Source organism: Urocitellus parryii, chromosome 4 (genome assembly GCF_045843805.1).
Source record: "Urocitellus parryii isolate mUroPar1 chromosome 4, mUroPar1.hap1, whole genome shotgun sequence".
NCBI lineage: Eukaryota > Metazoa > Chordata > Mammalia > Rodentia > Sciuridae > Urocitellus > Urocitellus parryii.
In genome coordinates, this window is record NC_135534.1 from 208,385,061 (window position 1) to 208,402,793 (window position 17,733).

The following is a 17,733-nucleotide window of genomic DNA, read 5'->3' on the forward strand; positions in this document are numbered from 1 at the left end:
GGCTCGGAGAGGGCAGTGACACCTTCACTCTGAGCGCCTGGGGTCTGGACAGTCACGGAACACAGGCTGTCAGACACGAGCAGGGTTCAGGCCGCCCCGAACACGGAGCCTCCGCTCAACCTCCACCGCAGCCAGAGAGAAGGCGGGGGGCCCAGGGGCTCCTCAACCAAGGGGCAGACCTGGAATCAGGGATTAGGATGGGCTGGAGCTGCAGCTGCCATGGGCCTGGCCCAGAGTCCAGCCACGGCTGGGGACACCTGGGAAGTCAAGGCTGGGGATGCCTGGGCAGCCACAGGTGGGGACAGTGGGCATCCATGGCCAGGGACACTAGAGCAGTCAGGGCTGGGGACTCCTGAGCAGTCAGGGCTAGGGACACCTGGACAGTCAGGGCTGGGGACTCCTGGACATCAGGGCTGGGCCTGGAGGGCCTTGAGAATGGAGTCTCTCTGTGTCAGAGTTGACGGGAGCAGGTGGCCCAGCTCTGCAGTCAGTGCTAAGGACAGACCCTGGTGACAAGCCTCTGGACCGCAGTGGCCACCCTCCAGGTGCAGGGCTTCCCAGAACCCCCGGTGGGCAGTGGGGCTGGTGTCAGCCTCCGGAGCCAGGCACAGCAGCCTGGGGCCGCAGGGACGGGATGTCGGCCGAGCCGCTGGCTTTCATTTTGTTTTCTGGTGGCCCACCCAGACCCCAACTTCAGAGCCCTGCCCACAGGTCCTGTGGTGCTGAGGTCAGGGTCCTTGAAACTGGGGAACTGGGTTTGTGGGAGATTTGGGGTCACTTTTGGGTGATGGGGTTTGAGCGACTCCTCACCCATCTGCAGGGTGGTAGAAGGAGCCTCCCAGGAGCCAGTGGCTCTGGGTGTTGTTTCCTCAAACTGAGACACCCTGGGCATGGCGGGTGGACTCTGGGGGGTTCCTTTTTTTGGTGTGGGGCCTGCTCTTGCCCCTCCTCCCACCCGGCCACACAGGGCTGCCTGCTCACCCTGACCCTGCACCCTCACAGTTTCCGGGGCCTGGGCCTCTGCCCACTCGGCAGGACCTGGTGATCGATAGGGAGTGATAGATTTTGCCTTGGGGGTACAGGATCTGAGTCCAACCAGAGTCGGAAGGCACCTGCCCGTGTGACCCGGCCAGTCCCTCCGCACTGCCAGCCCTGTCTCGGGCCGGGCCCCCTCCCCTCCCAGAGCGCGCAGTGATGACGGCGTTTCTGCGGTGAAGCACAGCAAGGGCTGGGTACAGAGAGGTTACTGGTAATGAATGGAGCCTCCAAGGTGGAGGGACCTCCAAGATGTATGGCTCAGGACTGTGAAGGTGGCCAGCTGTCTGGTGCCCAAGCCCTCTGTGCAGGTTTATCAGGATGGCACAGAGACCCTCTCTTTAATTTGGCTTACGCCTCAGGAAATCTCAGGAAATGCAGGCGCCGTGTGGCACAGACAGAGGGGCAGAGCAGGCCATGGGAGCTGGACGCGTCCCTGCCCTGCCCTGGACCTCAGTTTCCCACTCTCTCTGAGGGGCTGGTCAGGGGTCCCTGCGGCGGCAGGCAGTTCTCCCAGGCCGCTCCCAGCCCAGCTTCTGAAGCCTTAACATCTCAGAGATCCTCTGCGGCTGCCTGTGAGTCTCACCAACCCCTCAGCCGCTCGCTCTCGGGAGGAGTGGATTCCGGCGCCTGTTGATAAAATAGGTTGTCAGCACTCAGAAGGCCCAGTCAGTGAGATGTGACCGCTCCCCCGACTGGGCTGCCATCAAAGGATGCTACCGGTGGGGACCAAAGATGGTCTGGGGAGATAAAGGGCCAGGGAGGCCATGGGGGAAACTACCAGGCCAAAATAGCCCGTCTAGGCGGGTTGTGCAAACACAGGAAGTGGTGTCTGCTCAGGAGATCAAAGGGCAGCCGGGAAAGGAAGGGCTATTTTCATCTTCTCAGAAATGCCTCAGACAATCAAGGGAGGGCCTGTCACCAGACCCGCCTGGGGAAGAAGCCTCGGTGCCACAGAGGCACACGCCTCCCTCTCTGAAGCCTGGGGGAGAAAGGAAGAGAGAAACTTCTGGCTTATTTATAAACACATGCGGTAGGAGCCCGTGTCCTGCCAGGCGGGCTGCCAGGAGCCCCTCTCGGGAGAGGGGCAGCACCCCCTTCGGGACGGAGGGAGGGAGGTGGGCGGCTCAGTGACTTCCGGGGTGCTTGCTTCTTGGTGCTGCTTCCCATAAGGGAACCTGTTAGGTGTCGCCCTGTTGTGCCAATATATGCAGGGTTGGTTCCAGAGCGGCATATGCTCTGGCCCACGCCTGCACGTGCTGGCTAGAGTGGTGTGTGGGCAGCTCTCCACGAGTACCTTTGCGACTTCCAATCCAGAGGGTTATTTTGAACCTGTGGCTGTCTCTTGAGTCAGGTGTGAGTCACACTGTGCGCTGACTGCAGCTCGTGTGATTGGACAGAGATGGCAGGCTCCCCCAGGAGGGGCTGGGGCAGGGACTGCATCTTCTCATCTCCTTTTGTTCTTGGGCAGAGCTGAAAACTGTTGAAAGCAGGGTGGGGGACCCACCAGAGCGGCTCCAAGTGTCCTGAACCCAGCATCAGGGACCGGTGTACCCGGGTTCCCCTTTCCTGGGAGGATCGCCCTCTGCGAGCAGCTCTGAGCAGATCCCGCTGGTCCCTTGTTCTGAGGTTTTGGGGTCTTAGACATCCCTTCCCCTTTTAAAGTTTCCTCTACTTTGTAAGAAGAGGGAGGGGAGAGGCTCCCTTCTTCTGGACCCTGGGCAAGGCTGAACAGACTGGAGGCTGGAGCCCGGGGAGGCCCTGGCCTCACTGCCTGGCCTGCTCCTCCTGGGGCCCTCTTGGAGCCACATCATAGAGCTCACCCTGGTAGACCGTTTCCTGGGTTCTCAGTGCCATGCCTGTCCAGGCGATGTTCACCCCAAAGCTCCGCTGGAGCCGGGGTCCTCCTGGGGAGCGTGAACTAACCCAAGCAAAGCAGAAGAGCTCCTCACAGCCTCGGCTAGCAGGCTCCGTGCAGCCACGCCTGTCTCGTCCCAGAATCAACCAGCCAGCCCTCAGAACGCGATGCCCATAACACTCGGCCTGACCACCAGGGTGACCATGGACCCGGAAAGAAGTGGCCCCAGTTTAAGCCTCGTGGAGGGTGTTAGCCAGATCCTCTTTAGCCAGCCCAGCCGGGCCCGAGGGAAGTGGATTGGGCCTGCAGCCGTGTCCACGAGGGGAAGTGAGGCCTGGGTGAGCTGCTGCCGGCTGGGCCCACCCTACCTCCCCTGGCCCTGGGGCTGCAGGACTCCTTGGGCTGCCCTCCAGCTCGGGTGGCATGTCTTCCAGCAGACATCCCGGGCTGAGGGAGCCGCCTCGACCCCCCTCCCCTGCTGAGCCTGCAGAGTGGGGGCCGAGGCCGACGCCGGGTGCACCGACGCTTGGGGAAGCCAACTCCTAACAATAGTTGGCTTCGGCCCCTGAGTTCCGGCCAAGAACTGTAGCTGGTGGCTGGCGGGGACCCAGCGTGCCTCTTCCCGTTAGCAGGTCTGTGCCGCCGTCCCAGACACCCCACCCCCAACACGGGATGTACCACTCCCCCGGGCGCAGCAGACTTTGAATTTTGATAATTGGAGTATTTGATAATTGGAGGCTGAATGGCTGGTGCTCCCCTACACTCAGAATCCCAGCTGAGGGAGCAGTAAGGAGAGAATTCTGGAACGTTCTCAGGACCTAAGGCCCCCTGGGGTGGGAAGAGGGAATCCTCTGGCTGTCCTGAGCAAGTACAGTGAGGTGCTTGCGGGAGGCGCTGTTTCCGTCCCTCCAGCACTGCTGGAGGACTTCAGGGGTCCCTTCCGCCTGCTCAGAAGAGGTACTCAGAGGGACAGAGGCCAGCATTGTCCACTCCTGAAGTATCCCCCCCAGGGGCTTCACCCATTCTGTTCTAGGAAGAGGGGGCCTGGCCCTCACGGGTGGGGATCTCTCCTGGGCCCAGAGCAGGGACGTTGTGAGGGACAATGCACCTCCCAGGAAAAGAGGTGCAGGGCGTCCAGCATCCTCACGTCCCTGCCTGCCCTTATTTCAGGACCAGGCCCAAGGCGCGCAAGCAAGGCGTGAGTCCGGCTGACATGTACCGCTGGAAGCTCTCCTCCCACGAGCCCTGCAGTGCCACCTGCACCACAGGTACTGGGAGCTGTCGGGCCTCGGGAGCTGGGTCCTGGGGTGTCCAGTAGAGCGTCCTAGTTCCCATGGGCTGCTGGCCCTGGGCCCCCTCCCCACGGCTGCCAGTACTGTGTCCCTTCTCAGACAATCAGAGGTGGCCTCCGGGCCCAGGGTTTTGCTTTTGCTTATGGCAGATGGGGAAGGGCAAGACAGACCCTGCGGTCCACTACTGAGGGGCGGGTCAGAGTCCAGGACCTCTCAGCGGGGAGGGGCCAGGGTAGAGAGACCCTCCCCCTGGGGTCACCTGGTAGGACACTCCAATTAGAAAGCGTTAAGGGGGATCTGAAGCCACGCCTGTCAGGAGGTGTGGCAGCCACCTCCACACTGAGACGCTGGCCAGAGCTGCCCTGTGGCCTGCTCCTTCCCTACCCGGGGATGCTAAGGGTTACAGTGGGACACAGGGCACTGGAGGGAGGGGGAAGGTGGTAGAGAGCAAGGGCCAGCTGGGGACGACTGTATCTAGGCTTGTGATGTCGAGTCTTGATTTAGAGGACACTCTGTGGCCTCTCAGAGGCGTGATGCTCCTGGTTTACCCAGCACCCCCAGCTAGCCAAGGCTTTGGGTGCCCACACTCCCTGGCCAGAGAGGACATCAGGCAGTCTGGGTCTGGCTGTGTCCCTGCTGCCCTGGTAGCATTTCAGGAGACAGCCCTCGAGTAGGAAGTTGTAGTGGACCACACCCTTGGTTCTGCCCACGCTGACCCTGCCTCCCTTGTGCCCCTCCTGCACGCGGGGGCCCCCTGCGCCTGGCATTCTGGTGGAGTGTGGCACAGCAAATTTGAACCCGTTGTTGGCTGACCACATCGCTTCCTCTTCTGTGGCCGGAAATGAGATGTGTGCTTTATTTCACAAGTGGCTGTGGGCACCACTGGGAAATACGGTGCGACCCATCCATCGTGGGCACAGCCCACCCACAGGAGCCCTTGCTGGTTGTGGCCATCACTGCCATCTGTCTGACCTGAGGCTGTGGCATCGAGTGAGCCCCACAGCAGTGGGTCCCCTGGTCTCAGCAGTGAGTCACAGGACTGCCCTCCTCAGGGCGGCCTGAGGGAGCTGGGCCAGAGGGGGTGTTCCGGCAGCACCCAGAAGCTGGGTGTTCTAGGCTCCTCCTCCTGGCCCCCTGCCTCAGGACTCCAGGGGTGCTGGGGCTGGGGAGATGTTGGGAAGCATCTGGACACATCACTGTCTGGAGATGTGACATTGTGACATGTCATGAGGACAAGATGGTCTATGTAGCAAGAGTCCTGCTGGACAGTCCTGGATGGACAATGTCCCCAGGGAGAACATGACACCACCATCCCTCAACACCCAAAGAGGGACCAGGGAGGGGGATTGGACCTGTTCCGTGTAGCTCAAGACGCAAAGCAGGACCCAGGAGACTGTCAGGGCAGGTCTGGCTCTGGGGGAGGGATGAGCTCTGTGTATACCTGTGCATCGGAGGCCATCCAGCAGTGGACAGAGACAGCCAGTTCCCTGTCACTGCGGGAGGCTCCTAGCTGGGCCCATGGCACTGGGCGGACTCGACAGAGCTGGGGTGCCCTCTGTGAGTGGCTCCCTGCCTGGGTCTCCACCCCCTATGCTGCAGGCCCTCCACTCTCCTGTGCTGGCCTCTGATGCTCACAGCTGAGCTGTGCTGGAAACCCAGGCTGGGGCGTCCAGGGGTGGGCCGGCCGCGCGTGGCATAGAGGTCGGCAAGTGTCCCGTGGCAGGTCATGGTGCAGAGCCGGCTCCCACCCCAGGCCAAAGTGTGCTGGGGATGGTGGCCCATCCTGTCTGCTCCGGCGCTGGGCTCCTAGCCCACATGGAGTTTAAGGGCGAGCCTGTGGCAGAGCCTGGAGGAGCTTTGCTCCTGGGACTGGTGTCATGAAGAGGTGTCCAGAAAATTCCCCAGGGATGAAGGGGAGGAAGTGGGAAGGGGCGCCGGGGCTGGGCTCCTCTGCCTGGGGACTGGCTCCAGGAGGGCTGCCTCTCTGCCCCAGCAGACCCCGCCCCACTCCACCTTCTCCCTGACTCTCCCTGGCTCCTTGGCAGGGGCTACCCCGTTGAGGGAGCTTGGGCCTTGTGCCAGGGTGGGCAGGAAGACGAGAAGAAGGCAGTGGAGGGGGTCTGGACACCATGAGGTGAAGGTGGCCCTTTCCCTACGTCCCCATGGGGGGACCCAGAAAGATCTCCATGAAGAGTGATGATTAAAGACAGCTCGAGAGCACCTTTGCTAAGGACTGGGCGTCTGCTCTCACCCCAAGGCCCTGGAGAGGACCTGAAGGCCAGGTTCCACGCTGTGGTCTGCCCGCGGGGTTAAAGCAGGAGGGCCAGCCGAGAGGCCAGCTGTGTGGCTGTGAGGGTGACCTGAGTTTGCTCAGAGGCAGGGTTCTCCACAGGTGAGCCATCACCTGGCTAGATGGGGTGGGGCTGTGGAGGGACGAGGAGAAGAGGGGGCCCTGGCCCTGGGCAGGGAGGGGCACCTGGCCCCCAGCCTGCCCTGGAACTCTCAATGGTGCCGCGAGCTGGGAACTCTCCTGGTCCCCAACCCAGGGGGCTCCCAGGCCCTCTGCCCACCACCTGCCCTCAGTCCCTTTCCCTGCCCGACAGGGGTCATGTCGACTTACGCCATGTGCGTCCGCTACGACGGGGTGGAGGTGGACGACAGCTACTGCGACGCCCTGACCCGACCCGAGCCTGTCCACGAGTTCTGCGCGGGGAGGGAGTGCCAGCCCAGGTGCCTGCGGGGGCCCAGAGCACGTGTGCGCCACGCACTGCAGCCCTACCTGCCTCTGCCCAGAGCAGCAGCGGGACCCTGTGGGGTGGAGGGCAGTGGGCTGGGGCCCCAGGGCCCTGCAGGAGGGGCAGAGCGAGGGCTGCTCTCTGCCGGAGGCTGAGGATGCTCCTCTGTGCTGCTGTGGCCGGGTGTCTTTGCCCCCAGGCCTACTGGGAACAGCTAGGAGTCTATAAGCCAAAAAGATTATTCCCAAAATAACAACCGGCTGTCCCCGAGATGCGGGCAGAGGCTGTCTTTCCAGCCCCAGGCCTCCTGTCCTGCCTTGTGGATACAGAGACGGAGCCCTAAGCACACCCTCCCCTGGTGACAACCAGTGTGAGAGCCAAGGTGCTGAGCGGTCACCCCTGGGAGGCCACACTCTTCTGGCCTGCTCTCTCCTGGGCATTTGTTCCTTCCTGGGAAGGGTGAAGACCCCGACTGTCCCAGAGTGGGCCTGTCCCCTCAGCCCCGCAGGATTTGAACCTCTTATTCTAACCTTCCCGAGGACCCCAGCTCAGGTGGGAGGAGAGGAGGGGTCTGCTCCTCACACTGGCTGGGCCTCCTTCTGCTCATTTCCACCTTTGCTTGTGGAGAACCAGAGTACCCAGGGGCCACCTGTGCCACCCACCTGTGCCACCCAGCAGTGTGGGGTCTTAGGGCTCCAGGTACAGCAGGCGGGGAGGGCGTCGGGAGCAGAGAGGGCAAGGGAACCAGGCTGCAGGCCTGCAGGTGAGGGCAGAGGAGGTGGCTGGGCCCTGCAGGTGGATCCTGCAGCACCCCACAGGCCTCCTGAGGACCCCTTCGCCATGGCCACAGCTCCATTGCCTTCTGTCTGGCTGGGCTGTGACTGGCCTCAGCCTCCCCGGGGTGGAGCGGGAGGGGAGGGCGGGGCTGCAGGGCAGGGCTGAGGCTGGCCCCTGCCGCCCTCCCTCCGAGCCAGGTGGGAGACCAGCAGCTGGAGTGAGTGCTCGCGCACCTGTGGTGAGGGCTACCAGTTCCGCATCGTGCGCTGCTGGAAGATGCTGTCCCCCGGCTTCGACAGCTCCGTGTACAGCGACCTGTGCGAGGCCGCGGAGGCCGTGCGGCCCGAGGAGCGCAAGACGTGCCGCAACCCGGCCTGCGGGCCACAGTGGGAGATGTCCGAGTGGTCCGAGGTGAGCGAGAGTCCAGGAACCGCGTGGCAGGGCGAGGCGGCCCGTGTCCCCTCCACCCCTCACCCTGGCTTCCCCGCAGTGCACGGCCAAGTGTGGGGAGCGCAGCGTGGTGACCAGAGACATCCGCTGCTCCGAGGACGAGAAGCTGTGTGACCCCAGCACTCGGCCCGTGGGGGAGAAGAACTGCACGGGGCCCCCCTGCGACCGCCAGTGGACTGTCTCGGACTGGGGACCGGTGAGGGAAGGGCCGGGGCAGAGAGGAGCCGGAGGGCACTACTCTGCCTCGCCCGAGTTTCCCATTTTCCTGGAGTGAAGATGTCCATCACAAGGGACCAAAACGCGTGCCATGAGCATGCTCCCTGCTCCATGTGCCAGTGTCCACCTCCTCTCCCTGTCTCCGCCTCCTTCTCCCTTTTCTCTGTTTCTGCCTCCCTCTGCCTCTCCCCGTCTCTGTGTGTTTCTCTCTGTCTCTGTCTCTCAGTCTGTCTCTGCTTCTCTGCCTGTCTGTGTTCACATACATGTCCGTTTTCTCTCCCTCAGTCTCTGTGCCCATTTCTCTCTCTCTCTCTCTCTCTCTCTCTCCATCTGTCTTCTCTCTGTTGGAACAGAGCTGCTCACATGATGGCCAGGGTCACTTCTGGTGGGAGGGGCACACGTGACCTTTTGAGCTGTGCTTTTCTCTGTGTGTTTTGCATTGAACATGTTACTTCTGTAATTAGAACAGAAAATGTTATTTAAAAACTGGTTACCAGGGCAACTGCTTCCCCATGCTGCCCTGGGAACTGTTATTCTCCCTTGGACGCGTGGGTGGGGGGCTTGTGGAGTACCCCTCTAACTCTGTCCCTGCTGTCCCCTCCCGCAGTGTAGTGGAAGCTGTGGGCAGGGCCGCACAATCAGGCACGTGTACTGCAAGACCAGTGACGGACGGGTGGTCCCTGAGTCTCAGTGCCAGATGGAGACCAAGCCCCTGGCCATCCACCCCTGTGGGGACAAGAACTGCCCGGCACACTGGCTGGCCCAGGACTGGGAGCGGGTGAGTGCCCTGGGGCCTGGGTGGCTCCTCGGGAGAGTGTGGGGCCAGAGAGAATTTGCCCAACGGTGGGAAGGACAGATTGGCCCAAATGAGGAATTAATTGCAAATTGTGAAGGTGTGATTCACTGAAGTTAATTATAAACACAAAGAGCCAAACAGGCAGGAAAACCCTTAGTGTTCTCCTGAATGCAGTGGGCACACGCGCGGTGGTGTCTGCTCGGGCCCGCGTTCCTGGTGGGCAGGGGCGCGTGCCGCGGGCCCTCTGGTTTGACGTCCGTCCTCCCTGGCACCCTCACCCTCTCAGACCAGTCACCCTGCATTGCTCTCAATCACTTGCTTCGGCTGCTTACGATTAACCAGATAATCTTGGGCCAAGTTGTTTTCTGCTAAATTGATTTTGGCCACATCCTCCTTGGTCAAATTGCCATTAGCCAATTTGTTTCAAAACAGATGGTTTTGGGCGAAATTGCTTTTGATCAAATCTGTTTGGGGCCAAATGGTTATTGAGCAGCGTTCTGGCCAATTTGCCTATCGATCCAGATATTCTCAGCCCAAGGCTCTTGACCAGACTGCTTTCCCTGGAAGTTGCTGGGTGGATTGTCCTGGTGCTACTGGCCCCTGGCCGCTGACCTGTCCCTCTGGCCCTCAGTGCAACACCACCTGTGGGCGTGGTGTGAAGAGGCGGCTGGTCCTCTGCATGGAGCTGGCCAATGGGAAGCCGCAGACGCGTAGCGGCCCCGAGTGCGGGCTGGCCAGGAAGCCCCCTGAGGAGAGCACCTGCTTTGAGAGGCCTTGCTTCAAGTGGTACACCAGCCCCTGGTCAGAGGTGAGAGCCTGCGGTCCGCTCCTGCCGCAGAGGTCCCTAAGGGTTTTGTCCTGGGTAAGCCTCTCAGTGCACTAGATCAGTGGGTGGAGGGCTGCCCCCTCCAGGAAGCCTGCCCTGATCTTGCCCCTGCTGGCCCTGCAGCACTTGTCCAGGGCCTCAGGGGCCTGGTTGTTTTCCAGACTTAACTGTGGCCTTGAAGTGGTGACTGCGTCAGCATGTGGGCCTGACAGACCCCAGGGTGAGACGCAGCAAGGCAGGATGGTGGGACTTGGGGGTACAGCTAGATGGCAGACACTATGCCCACAGGGCAGGGCAGTGTCTCTCCTGGCCCCAGTGTCAAGCCTGGCCCTTGCATGATTCTGTGGACTCCTTGGTCCCCAGAACTCCATGCCAGAGGGTGCTGGACTGGCAGTGCCCTCCCCGCGGGGTCCCCAGGGCAGCCTGAGGTCTCCTCCCTCCCAGACCCCCCCTGAGGAGGGCTCCTTTCCATTTCTCAGAGGGAGAATTAGGAGTTCAGTGAGCTGTCCAGCTTCCCGAGGGTCCCACAGTTATTGGGGGGCCCTATGGAACATGGGAGCCCTGGGTCCAACCCAGGGGGTGTGGAGAATTTGCAAAGGGAAGGAGTCCCCAAACCAGCCCATCCCGTCTCCCAGAAGAGGAACCCCCTCGGGGTCAAGCACCCTGGTTTAGCTGGGGCAGCAGCTGTCCCTGGTGGGTGAGGCAGGGCAAGTGCACGTCCGCTGTCCCGCATCCTCCCGGGAGGCTGCTGGAGGGCCCAGAGCCCAGGCCTTGCCAGCCCTCCGAGTCTTTCTTACACCACAGCCAGCCTTGTCCAGACGTCCGTCCACTCTCATTAACTCACACGGAAGTCCGCAGGCGCTGTGTCCCTAGCGCCTGCAGTGAGGCCACAGGCTCCCAGAGGGGCACACAGGGAGGCCCAGAGCCAGCTTTGAGAATCACTGGGCAGGGTCCAGCGCTGCCTGTGGCCTTAGTTTCCACTCGGGCCAACTCTGAGAGCTTAGGGACAGTAAAGAGGCATCCGAGGGGACTTGGAGCTCAGGACCTTCCCTGAGAGTTTCATAGTATGTCCCAGACACCAACACGGAGGCCGCCCTGGTCTGGGCCACTGGGACCAGTGGGTGGCAGGGGTCTGGATGTGGGTTCCCATGAGTGCAGCCACTCCTCGGAGCACGGGGCTGGGACCCCCAACCCCACGCAGGCGGGAGGACCTCACACAGACCCTGCCTTGCACGAATCCTCTGCTTCCCCCACCACATGCTCCTATTGCCCATGAAAGACCCCCAGCAAGAGGGGAGAGACTGAGGCAGGGCTGGGGCTTCCGGGAGGAGGCAGAGGGCTGAGGAGATGCAGGGTCCCGGCCAGGCCCGGGAGGGAGGAGGAGGGGAGGGGCAAGGGAGGCCTTTTGGGGCTGGGGTCCCAGGGAGCCATGCAGACAGATGAATTCTGGGAGGACCATGGGCCTCTAGGGGCAGGTGCCTAGCAGGCGTTGCTGGCTGGTGGGCTAGGAGGGAGCAGGGCCTCCCTGTTCCCCAAGGCCGGGGCGGGGCGAGGGGGCTGGTGCAGATGGCCGTGGGTGTGTGGCCTGTCCTGTCCCAGCGGCTGCCTGCCCACCATGCCAGGCACCGCTTTAGGGTTTGTTCCTCAGCTGCCCCATCCCACCCTCTCCCCAGGGACCGGGGGCCTGCGCCGGCAGCCCACCCGTCTCCCGGGGCACGTCCACAGGCTTCCCTGGGTGCCCGCCAAAGGCAGATTGTCCTCTGGCCGTGATGCCAAGCCAGCCGTGTCTCTCACCTCCAGCTGAGCCAGTCCCCAGGCCGGGTGGGCAGCCGGCGGGCAGCCTCCTGCCAAGTCCTCCCCGTCTCTCTGTGTCTTTGGAAAGAAAACTGGAGGGAGGGCAGGGCGGAGGCGCCCACCCACTGCAGGGAGCCCAGGCCCAGGTCCCAGGCTTGCCTGGGTGGTGTAGGGTCACCCACACCAGGGTGTGGTCAGCCTGTAGGAGCATGGCAGGAGGATGGCAGGGTAATCGGGGTCAGCAGATGACCCTGGTGTTCTGGGTAGCTTAGCGTACCCAGGGGACATCTGGACAGGGATCCAGCGTGGGGGCAGTAGCTTCAAAGACACGTTGGATTGGCCATAGTAAGTTGTCTGTGTTAGAGGCCCAGGACAGCAGGCACCCGCCAAAGGGGAAGGGCCGACCCAGGGCCACCCACACGGTGCCTGGGGAAATGGCGGAGCTGGGGTGAGTCTCCTCACCTCCCACTCAGCCCGGCCGCAGGGTCTAGGCTCCAAGGAGCTCCCTGTGCCCCGTGTGGGCAGCGGGTGGGGTGGGAGAGGCTCTGCCACGCCATTGGTCTCTCCCATGTCAGTGCACCAAGACCTGCGGGGTGGGCGTGAGGATGCGGGACGTGAAGTGCTACCAGGGGACCGACATCGTCCGCGGATGTGACCCGCTGGTGAAGCCCGTGGGCAGGCAAGCCTGTGACCTTCAGCCCTGCCCCACAGAGCCCCCAGGTGAGAGGGGCACCCGAGGGCAGGGCTTCCCAGGGGGCTGTGGCCAGAGCCAGGGCCTGCGGGACAAGCAGGTGGGAGGGCACCCGGAGCCCCTGGACCAGGATTCTGGTGCTGCCCTGGCTGTGGGGAGGAGGGGCCAGGCAGGGCCTCTGGTTGGGTCCTGGCAGGTGGACAAGGGCTCTGGGATGGCAGCGACAGAGGCAGGTGGCGATTCTGCTTTGGCATCTCAAGTGGGGAGGGGGCAACTGTGGGCTCCAGGGGATGTTCAGGTGTCCAGGGAACAGTGTCTTCCTCAAATCCTGGCCCTTGAGGTGTCACCTCTCCCAGTGACAGATCAAGCCCCTTGGTGGCTCCAGGACTGGCTGGGAGGGTGTGGGGTGGGAAAGAGGTGGCAGAGACCTGCAGGGGACATCCACCATGGCTGAAACCACAGGTTCCTATTGCCCAGAGGGCAAAGCCCTTGCCCCTGAGAAAAGACTGTGGGGGGGGGGGCTGCATTTTTGCCTCTTGGCCTCCTCCCAACACCCTGCCCCATCACCCTGCCCCATCACCTCCCCAGATGACAGCTGCCAGGACCAGCCGGGCACCAACTGCGCTCTGGCCATCAGGGTGAACCTCTGCGGCCACTGGTACTACAGCAAGGCCTGCTGCCGCTCCTGCCGGACCCCCACTCCCAGGCCTGGCCCTGCAGCCCCTTGAGACTCGGGAGCCAGCCCTGAGCTTATGTGGCTCTGGGGCCCCTCCCTGGACACTCGTCCTGTAGGCCCCTGGGTGTGAAGGCCTAAGGCGGAATCTCGGCTGATCCTCAGCAGACTCCTCTGGCCTGTGGATCGCTGCTCTGCCCAGCCCTGGGACAGCCTCCAGCACCCACCAACCCCTCCCCAGAGCTGCCCCGGCTGTGGTGACTATACCTGGAGCCAGAGGGTCCTGTGTTGGTGGCTGCCACCTCCACCCCCAGCAGCCCCAGAAACATGGGGCCCAGAGTCCAAAGCCCAGCATGGAGGTGAGACCTGCCCTTGGCCCAGGTTCTGCTCTGCAGAGGTGCAGCCATTCCAAGGTGACTTGCCAGGGCAGCCAAGGGACACAGACCATCAGTCCCTGGAGGTACTGAGGCATGCTCCTTCCAGGGGACCCCATCCCACAACCTAGTATTGGCTCCACCTGCCCTGCAGGAGCTGTGCTCAGAGGGGCATGCACTTTATGCCCCAGAAGAGGCCCTTTCTCTTGGTGCACTGGGCACGGACAGCCAGGTGTCCTGTATCCTTGTCAGTACTCATCGGCGTATGTTAATAAAGTGGCCGTATTTATGGTGGCATTTCGCGATCTCAGTTACTTCTGGCAGGAAGGCTGGCGGGCACAGGGGCTGAGAGCCAGGGTGAGCCATGCAGGGATTCTGGCTCAGCAGAGGGTGTGCGGTCAGGTGGCTGCAGTAGTCAGGTGCAGCAAGCAGTCAGGAAGCACAAAGGGAACAGGGGGCCCAGGGAGGGATGTCGGGGCTCAGTGCTGGCTTCAGAACTGGCCAGAACTTCAAGCCTGCTGTCAACAAGTGTGTGTCCCCTCATGGAAGCCCGAGCCCCAGCTAAGGACCAGGGCACCACCTGCAGGTGTGTTTGGCACCATGTTCTCAGGGCCCAGGTGGCCACGGGCAGTGTCTCCTTGGAGCCCAGGTAGCAGGGAGGCCCACAGTTGCTGGTCAGTCCCCTGCAATTTGGGGATGGACTGTCTCCAGCTGGAACCCAGAGCAGGGGCCACCTCAGTGCCTCGTTTCACCAGAACAGTTTCTGAGGGACTTGGGGCTTTGAGGGAACCGAGGCAGCAATCAGCCCGTGCACTCTTGCCCCTGTGTGTGCCTGCACCCATGGGCATCGGAGGGCTACCATCCAGAGCAGCTGTTGGGCTCCGGCAGGAAAGTTCTAAGGTCCCCATTGCATTGATGCTAAAGCAGGCCCAGAGATGGTCAGCCTGTTGTCCCAGGTAACACAGCCCGTTACCCACAAACTTTCTAGAAGTTCAGCACTACAGTGGTGGTTCCCAATCTCAGAAGATCCACTCACCTCTAGGGAACTAAAAAACACAGCGACTTGTTGTGGCAAGTCCTCCCAGAAAGCCACTCCCAGTCCCAGGCCCTGGACCCCACCAGCCAGATCAGAAAGGTGACTGTCTGACACTGGGCAGCTCCAGGAGGGGGCTGCACTGCAGGAGCCCAGGCGCACGGAAGACACGGAGCAGCGGCTGCGAGACAAGGTTTATTGGCTTCGCTGTCCCACGGAGCCCAGGGCTCCGCCAGCAGGCCCCGTCATGGCGGCATGGAGGGGGCTGGGAGGGGTGGTGCTGGTTTCAAGGAGATCTATGAACTACACCAGAGGGAAGAGGCCAGGGAGAAGGGAGGGACGTGGGAGGGCTGGGGAGTGCCCTCCGCCCCACCCCAGCTGATGCCCGGCGACTCCACAGGATGCAGGACAGGGTGGGAGGGGATGCAGGCTCTGGGGGTGTGGGGAGCTGACTGCACAGGCCCCGGGTGAACCCCACCACGGAGGAGGCAGGAGGGAGGAAGAAGAGGAGGGAAACTTGGCGCCCAGGCCCAGGGTCTCCACCAACTGCCCCGTCTCTGGAAACTCACGGGCGCTGGAGTAAGAGGGCCAAGGTCCTGCTCGGGCCTGGCTCGGGGCGGCCCAGGCCCTTGAAGGCTTATCTTTTGGGAGGTGCCTGTGCTGAGCGCCCACCCACCCATGGCTCCAGGGTAGGACCTGGGGAGGGGGAGGCTCCCAGAGGGAAGGGGCTCTTGGGTCCTGCTGTCCTCCTGGCAGGACAGCTGTGCTTGGATGGCAGTGGCGTGGGTGTGGGGCAGCCCTGGCGGCCACTGGGCACCGTCTCCTCCAGGGATAGAGAGGGCTAGAGAGGGGGCAAAAGGCCTGGTTGGAGCTTGGAGGGGCACGTGCTCCCACTCAGGAGCAGTGAGCTCTGGCTGGCTGGACCCATGGGGCACCAGCAGGGACTGGGCTTGGGGGGAAGAAGGTGGAAGGGGGGGGGATCTCCCTGGACATGGTGGCTCCTGCTCCTCTGAGGCCAGCCTTCCTCAGGCAGAGGGGGAGACTGAGGCCCATGGGTGGGAAGGCCACCCAGGACTCCTGGTGAGTCGGGGGACCTTTGAACCCTGGGCCACGGCTCTGCCCACCTCCCTACCCCCCAGGTGTCTGCTTGCTGGCCTGGCCTAGGCTGGGGACCAGCTGTGCAGTGTCCCCTCTCCCTCTGCCTCCCTCTTCACCAGAAGCAGACCAGGGGCCAAGTACGCCAAGAACCTTGCTGCCCTGAACTCTCCCTTCTGTCCGTCTGCCAGGCAGGTGCCTGTAGGGGGTGGGGGCAGAAGGAGAGGGAGAGGGGGGGAAGAAGGGGACCCGAGTTCAGGGGGCGTGGAGTCCCTGTTGTCCCCGGGAGGCCTGTGCTGCGGGGCCCCTGGCATCACAGAGGCCACCCCTTCCTGGCACAGGCAGGAAGACCAGGGCCCCCGGAGGGCATGGCATGGCCAGGCCACACAGCCAGGGAGCTGAGTTGGGGTTGGAACCATGGCCACCGTCCCGCACCTCCTGGAGGTAGGAGCCTGGCCCTGTGCCCAAAAGCCAGGCCCTGCCTTGCTCTGCCATCCCCACCTGCCCTGGCATCGGGCCTCTACCTGAAGCGGCCACACTGGGGGTCACTGAGCCTCATCCCGGCAGAGGGCTTGGGGCTCCTCATGCCTGGGGACCCCTGAGGACAGGGATGTGAGGAAGGCTGGGCTGAGCCCGGGCTTGGGCCTGGGGCCCTGGGGACATGCCATGGGTATTCTGTAGTGGCCTGGAGACCTTGTGTGGCAGAGCTGGGCACGTGACAGCCGTCACACGTCCGTGCTGACACTGCGGCTCCGGGAGAAGGCCTCGCGCATGGCCGACAGGCGGTTGGGGTTGAGCGCCTGCAGGCCCCCGAAGCCCCCGGCAGGCAGCTCCAGGTCCTCCTGGCTGATGCTCTTATAGGCCACGCGCCCCCCGCCGTTGTGCACAGCCTCGTCCTCGTCCTCAGGCTCCTGCAGGAAGAAGGTTGGTGGCTCGTACTGGGAGCAGCTGCGGCAGAGTGTGCGGGCCTGTGGGGACTTCTGGCGGAAGGAGGTGGAGGCGGCCGGGTACAGCGCGGGCCCGTTGGTCAGCACGAGGTTGCGGTTGGAGTGCAGGGGGGGCAGGTGCGAGTGCACGGCGAAGTCCGGCTCCTCCTCGTCCTCCTCTGACTCGTCCTTCTTACAGCAGTAGTACTGTGGGAGAGGGTGACCGTGCTGCACACCACCGCACATGTGCCTACAGGTTGGCCCACGCCAGAGGGTCCCCAGGGTCCAGGGCAGCCCTGCCGGGAGCCCGCCCGCTCACGACCACCTGCCAGTCTTGCTGGGGCCAGTGCTGCGCTCAGCACCATGCAGTGGCTCACTCCCCTTGTCCAGAAATCCCCCATCTTCACTTTGCCAATGGAGACGGAGGATGGGGGCTGCAGAGCTGGGGTCCAAGCCCCATCCAGCCCCAGTGTCCAGCTGTGGACACCGCCCTGGGCCACCCCACCCTGCCCAGAAGGCTCCCCACCTCAGGAGGACACAGGGCCTCCGGAGGCACCAAAGCACAGGAGGGCCAGGGAGCATGCAGGCGGCCCCTCTTGCCTCTGCCCTCCCCCTGGGCAGCTGTGTGCCCCCCGCTCAGTGCCTTGTCCTCTCTGAGCCTTGGCGAGAGCCCTGGGTGAGTGAGCAGGTGGCCAAAGACCCTGAGCCTGGCAGGTGGAGTCCTCGCCAGTGCTGTCTGCTGGGCGCCTCCTCTGAGATCTGGCTGTCCCTTCTTGGAGCCTCTTGGGCCTCCCCTGCCCTGGCCCTCCCCTGCCCTGGGGGGTACCTGGAGGCGGCAGTAGCACAGAACTGCGATGATGCAGAGCAGAATCACAGTCGCCAAGATGCCCCCGGTGATGACCACAGTCCCGGCTGTCATCCGCCCTCTTCTCCATCAACAGCCTGTGAAAACACCAGCAGCCCCGCGGGGTCACCCAGACCTCTGTGCGGAAGACACCCTTCTATTTCAGAAAGGAAAGAAACCAGCCAAATGGGAGCAGGTACCCCCGGACACGCATGTGCAGGTGAGGGCTCAGGTTGGAACAGGGCAGGTGGGAGGAGACGAGCCCCCTGAGGCCTCTCCCTTCCCACCCCAGCCTGTTTCTCGTCTGCAAGAGGTGGG

General features: G+C 63.1%; 2 protein-coding genes across 2 annotated transcripts in view; one reads left to right on the forward strand and one right to left on the reverse strand.

Annotated features, from left to right (window-relative positions):
- The window catches only part of Adamtsl2 (ADAMTS like 2), a 33,089-nt gene extending 19,295 nt beyond the window's left edge, over window positions 1-13,794 (forward strand). The window contains exons 12-19 of the mRNA XM_026395477.2: window positions 4,064-4,161; window positions 6,789-6,915; window positions 7,895-8,108; window positions 8,188-8,343; window positions 8,971-9,141; window positions 9,791-9,967; window positions 12,355-12,499; window positions 13,059-13,794. Of these exons, the coding sequence (XP_026251262.1) occupies window positions 4,064-4,161; window positions 6,789-6,915; window positions 7,895-8,108; window positions 8,188-8,343; window positions 8,971-9,141; window positions 9,791-9,967; window positions 12,355-12,499; window positions 13,059-13,198 (1,228 nt within the window). The 3' untranslated portion in view covers window positions 13,199-13,794. The remainder of the gene's footprint in view (window positions 1-4,063; window positions 4,162-6,788; window positions 6,916-7,894; window positions 8,109-8,187; window positions 8,344-8,970; window positions 9,142-9,790; window positions 9,968-12,354; window positions 12,500-13,058) is intronic.
- A 2,576-nt stretch (window positions 13,795-16,370) lies between these two features.
- On the reverse strand, window positions 16,371-17,490 carry Fam163b (family with sequence similarity 163 member B). Its single transcript, XM_026395602.2, has 2 exons — window positions 17,398-17,490; window positions 16,371-16,778 (listed from the first exon to the last, which is right to left on the reverse strand). Exons 1-2 carry the CDS (start codon window positions 17,488-17,490, stop codon window positions 16,371-16,373), a joined length of 501 nt encoding a protein of 166 aa, XP_026251387.2.
- Between the last annotated feature and the right edge of the window lie 243 nt (window positions 17,491-17,733).

Excerpts from the sequence above, each read along its gene's own strand:
- Fam163b (XM_026395602.2), bottom strand. The coding sequence starts at position 17,490 with ATGACAGCCGGGACTGTGGTCATCACCGGGGGCATCTTGGCGACTGTG. Across the intron at positions 16,779-17,397 it reads TGTGCTACTGCCGCCTCCAG|TACTACTGCTGTAAGAAGGA; the intron begins GTACCCCCCAGG and ends CCTCTCCCACAG.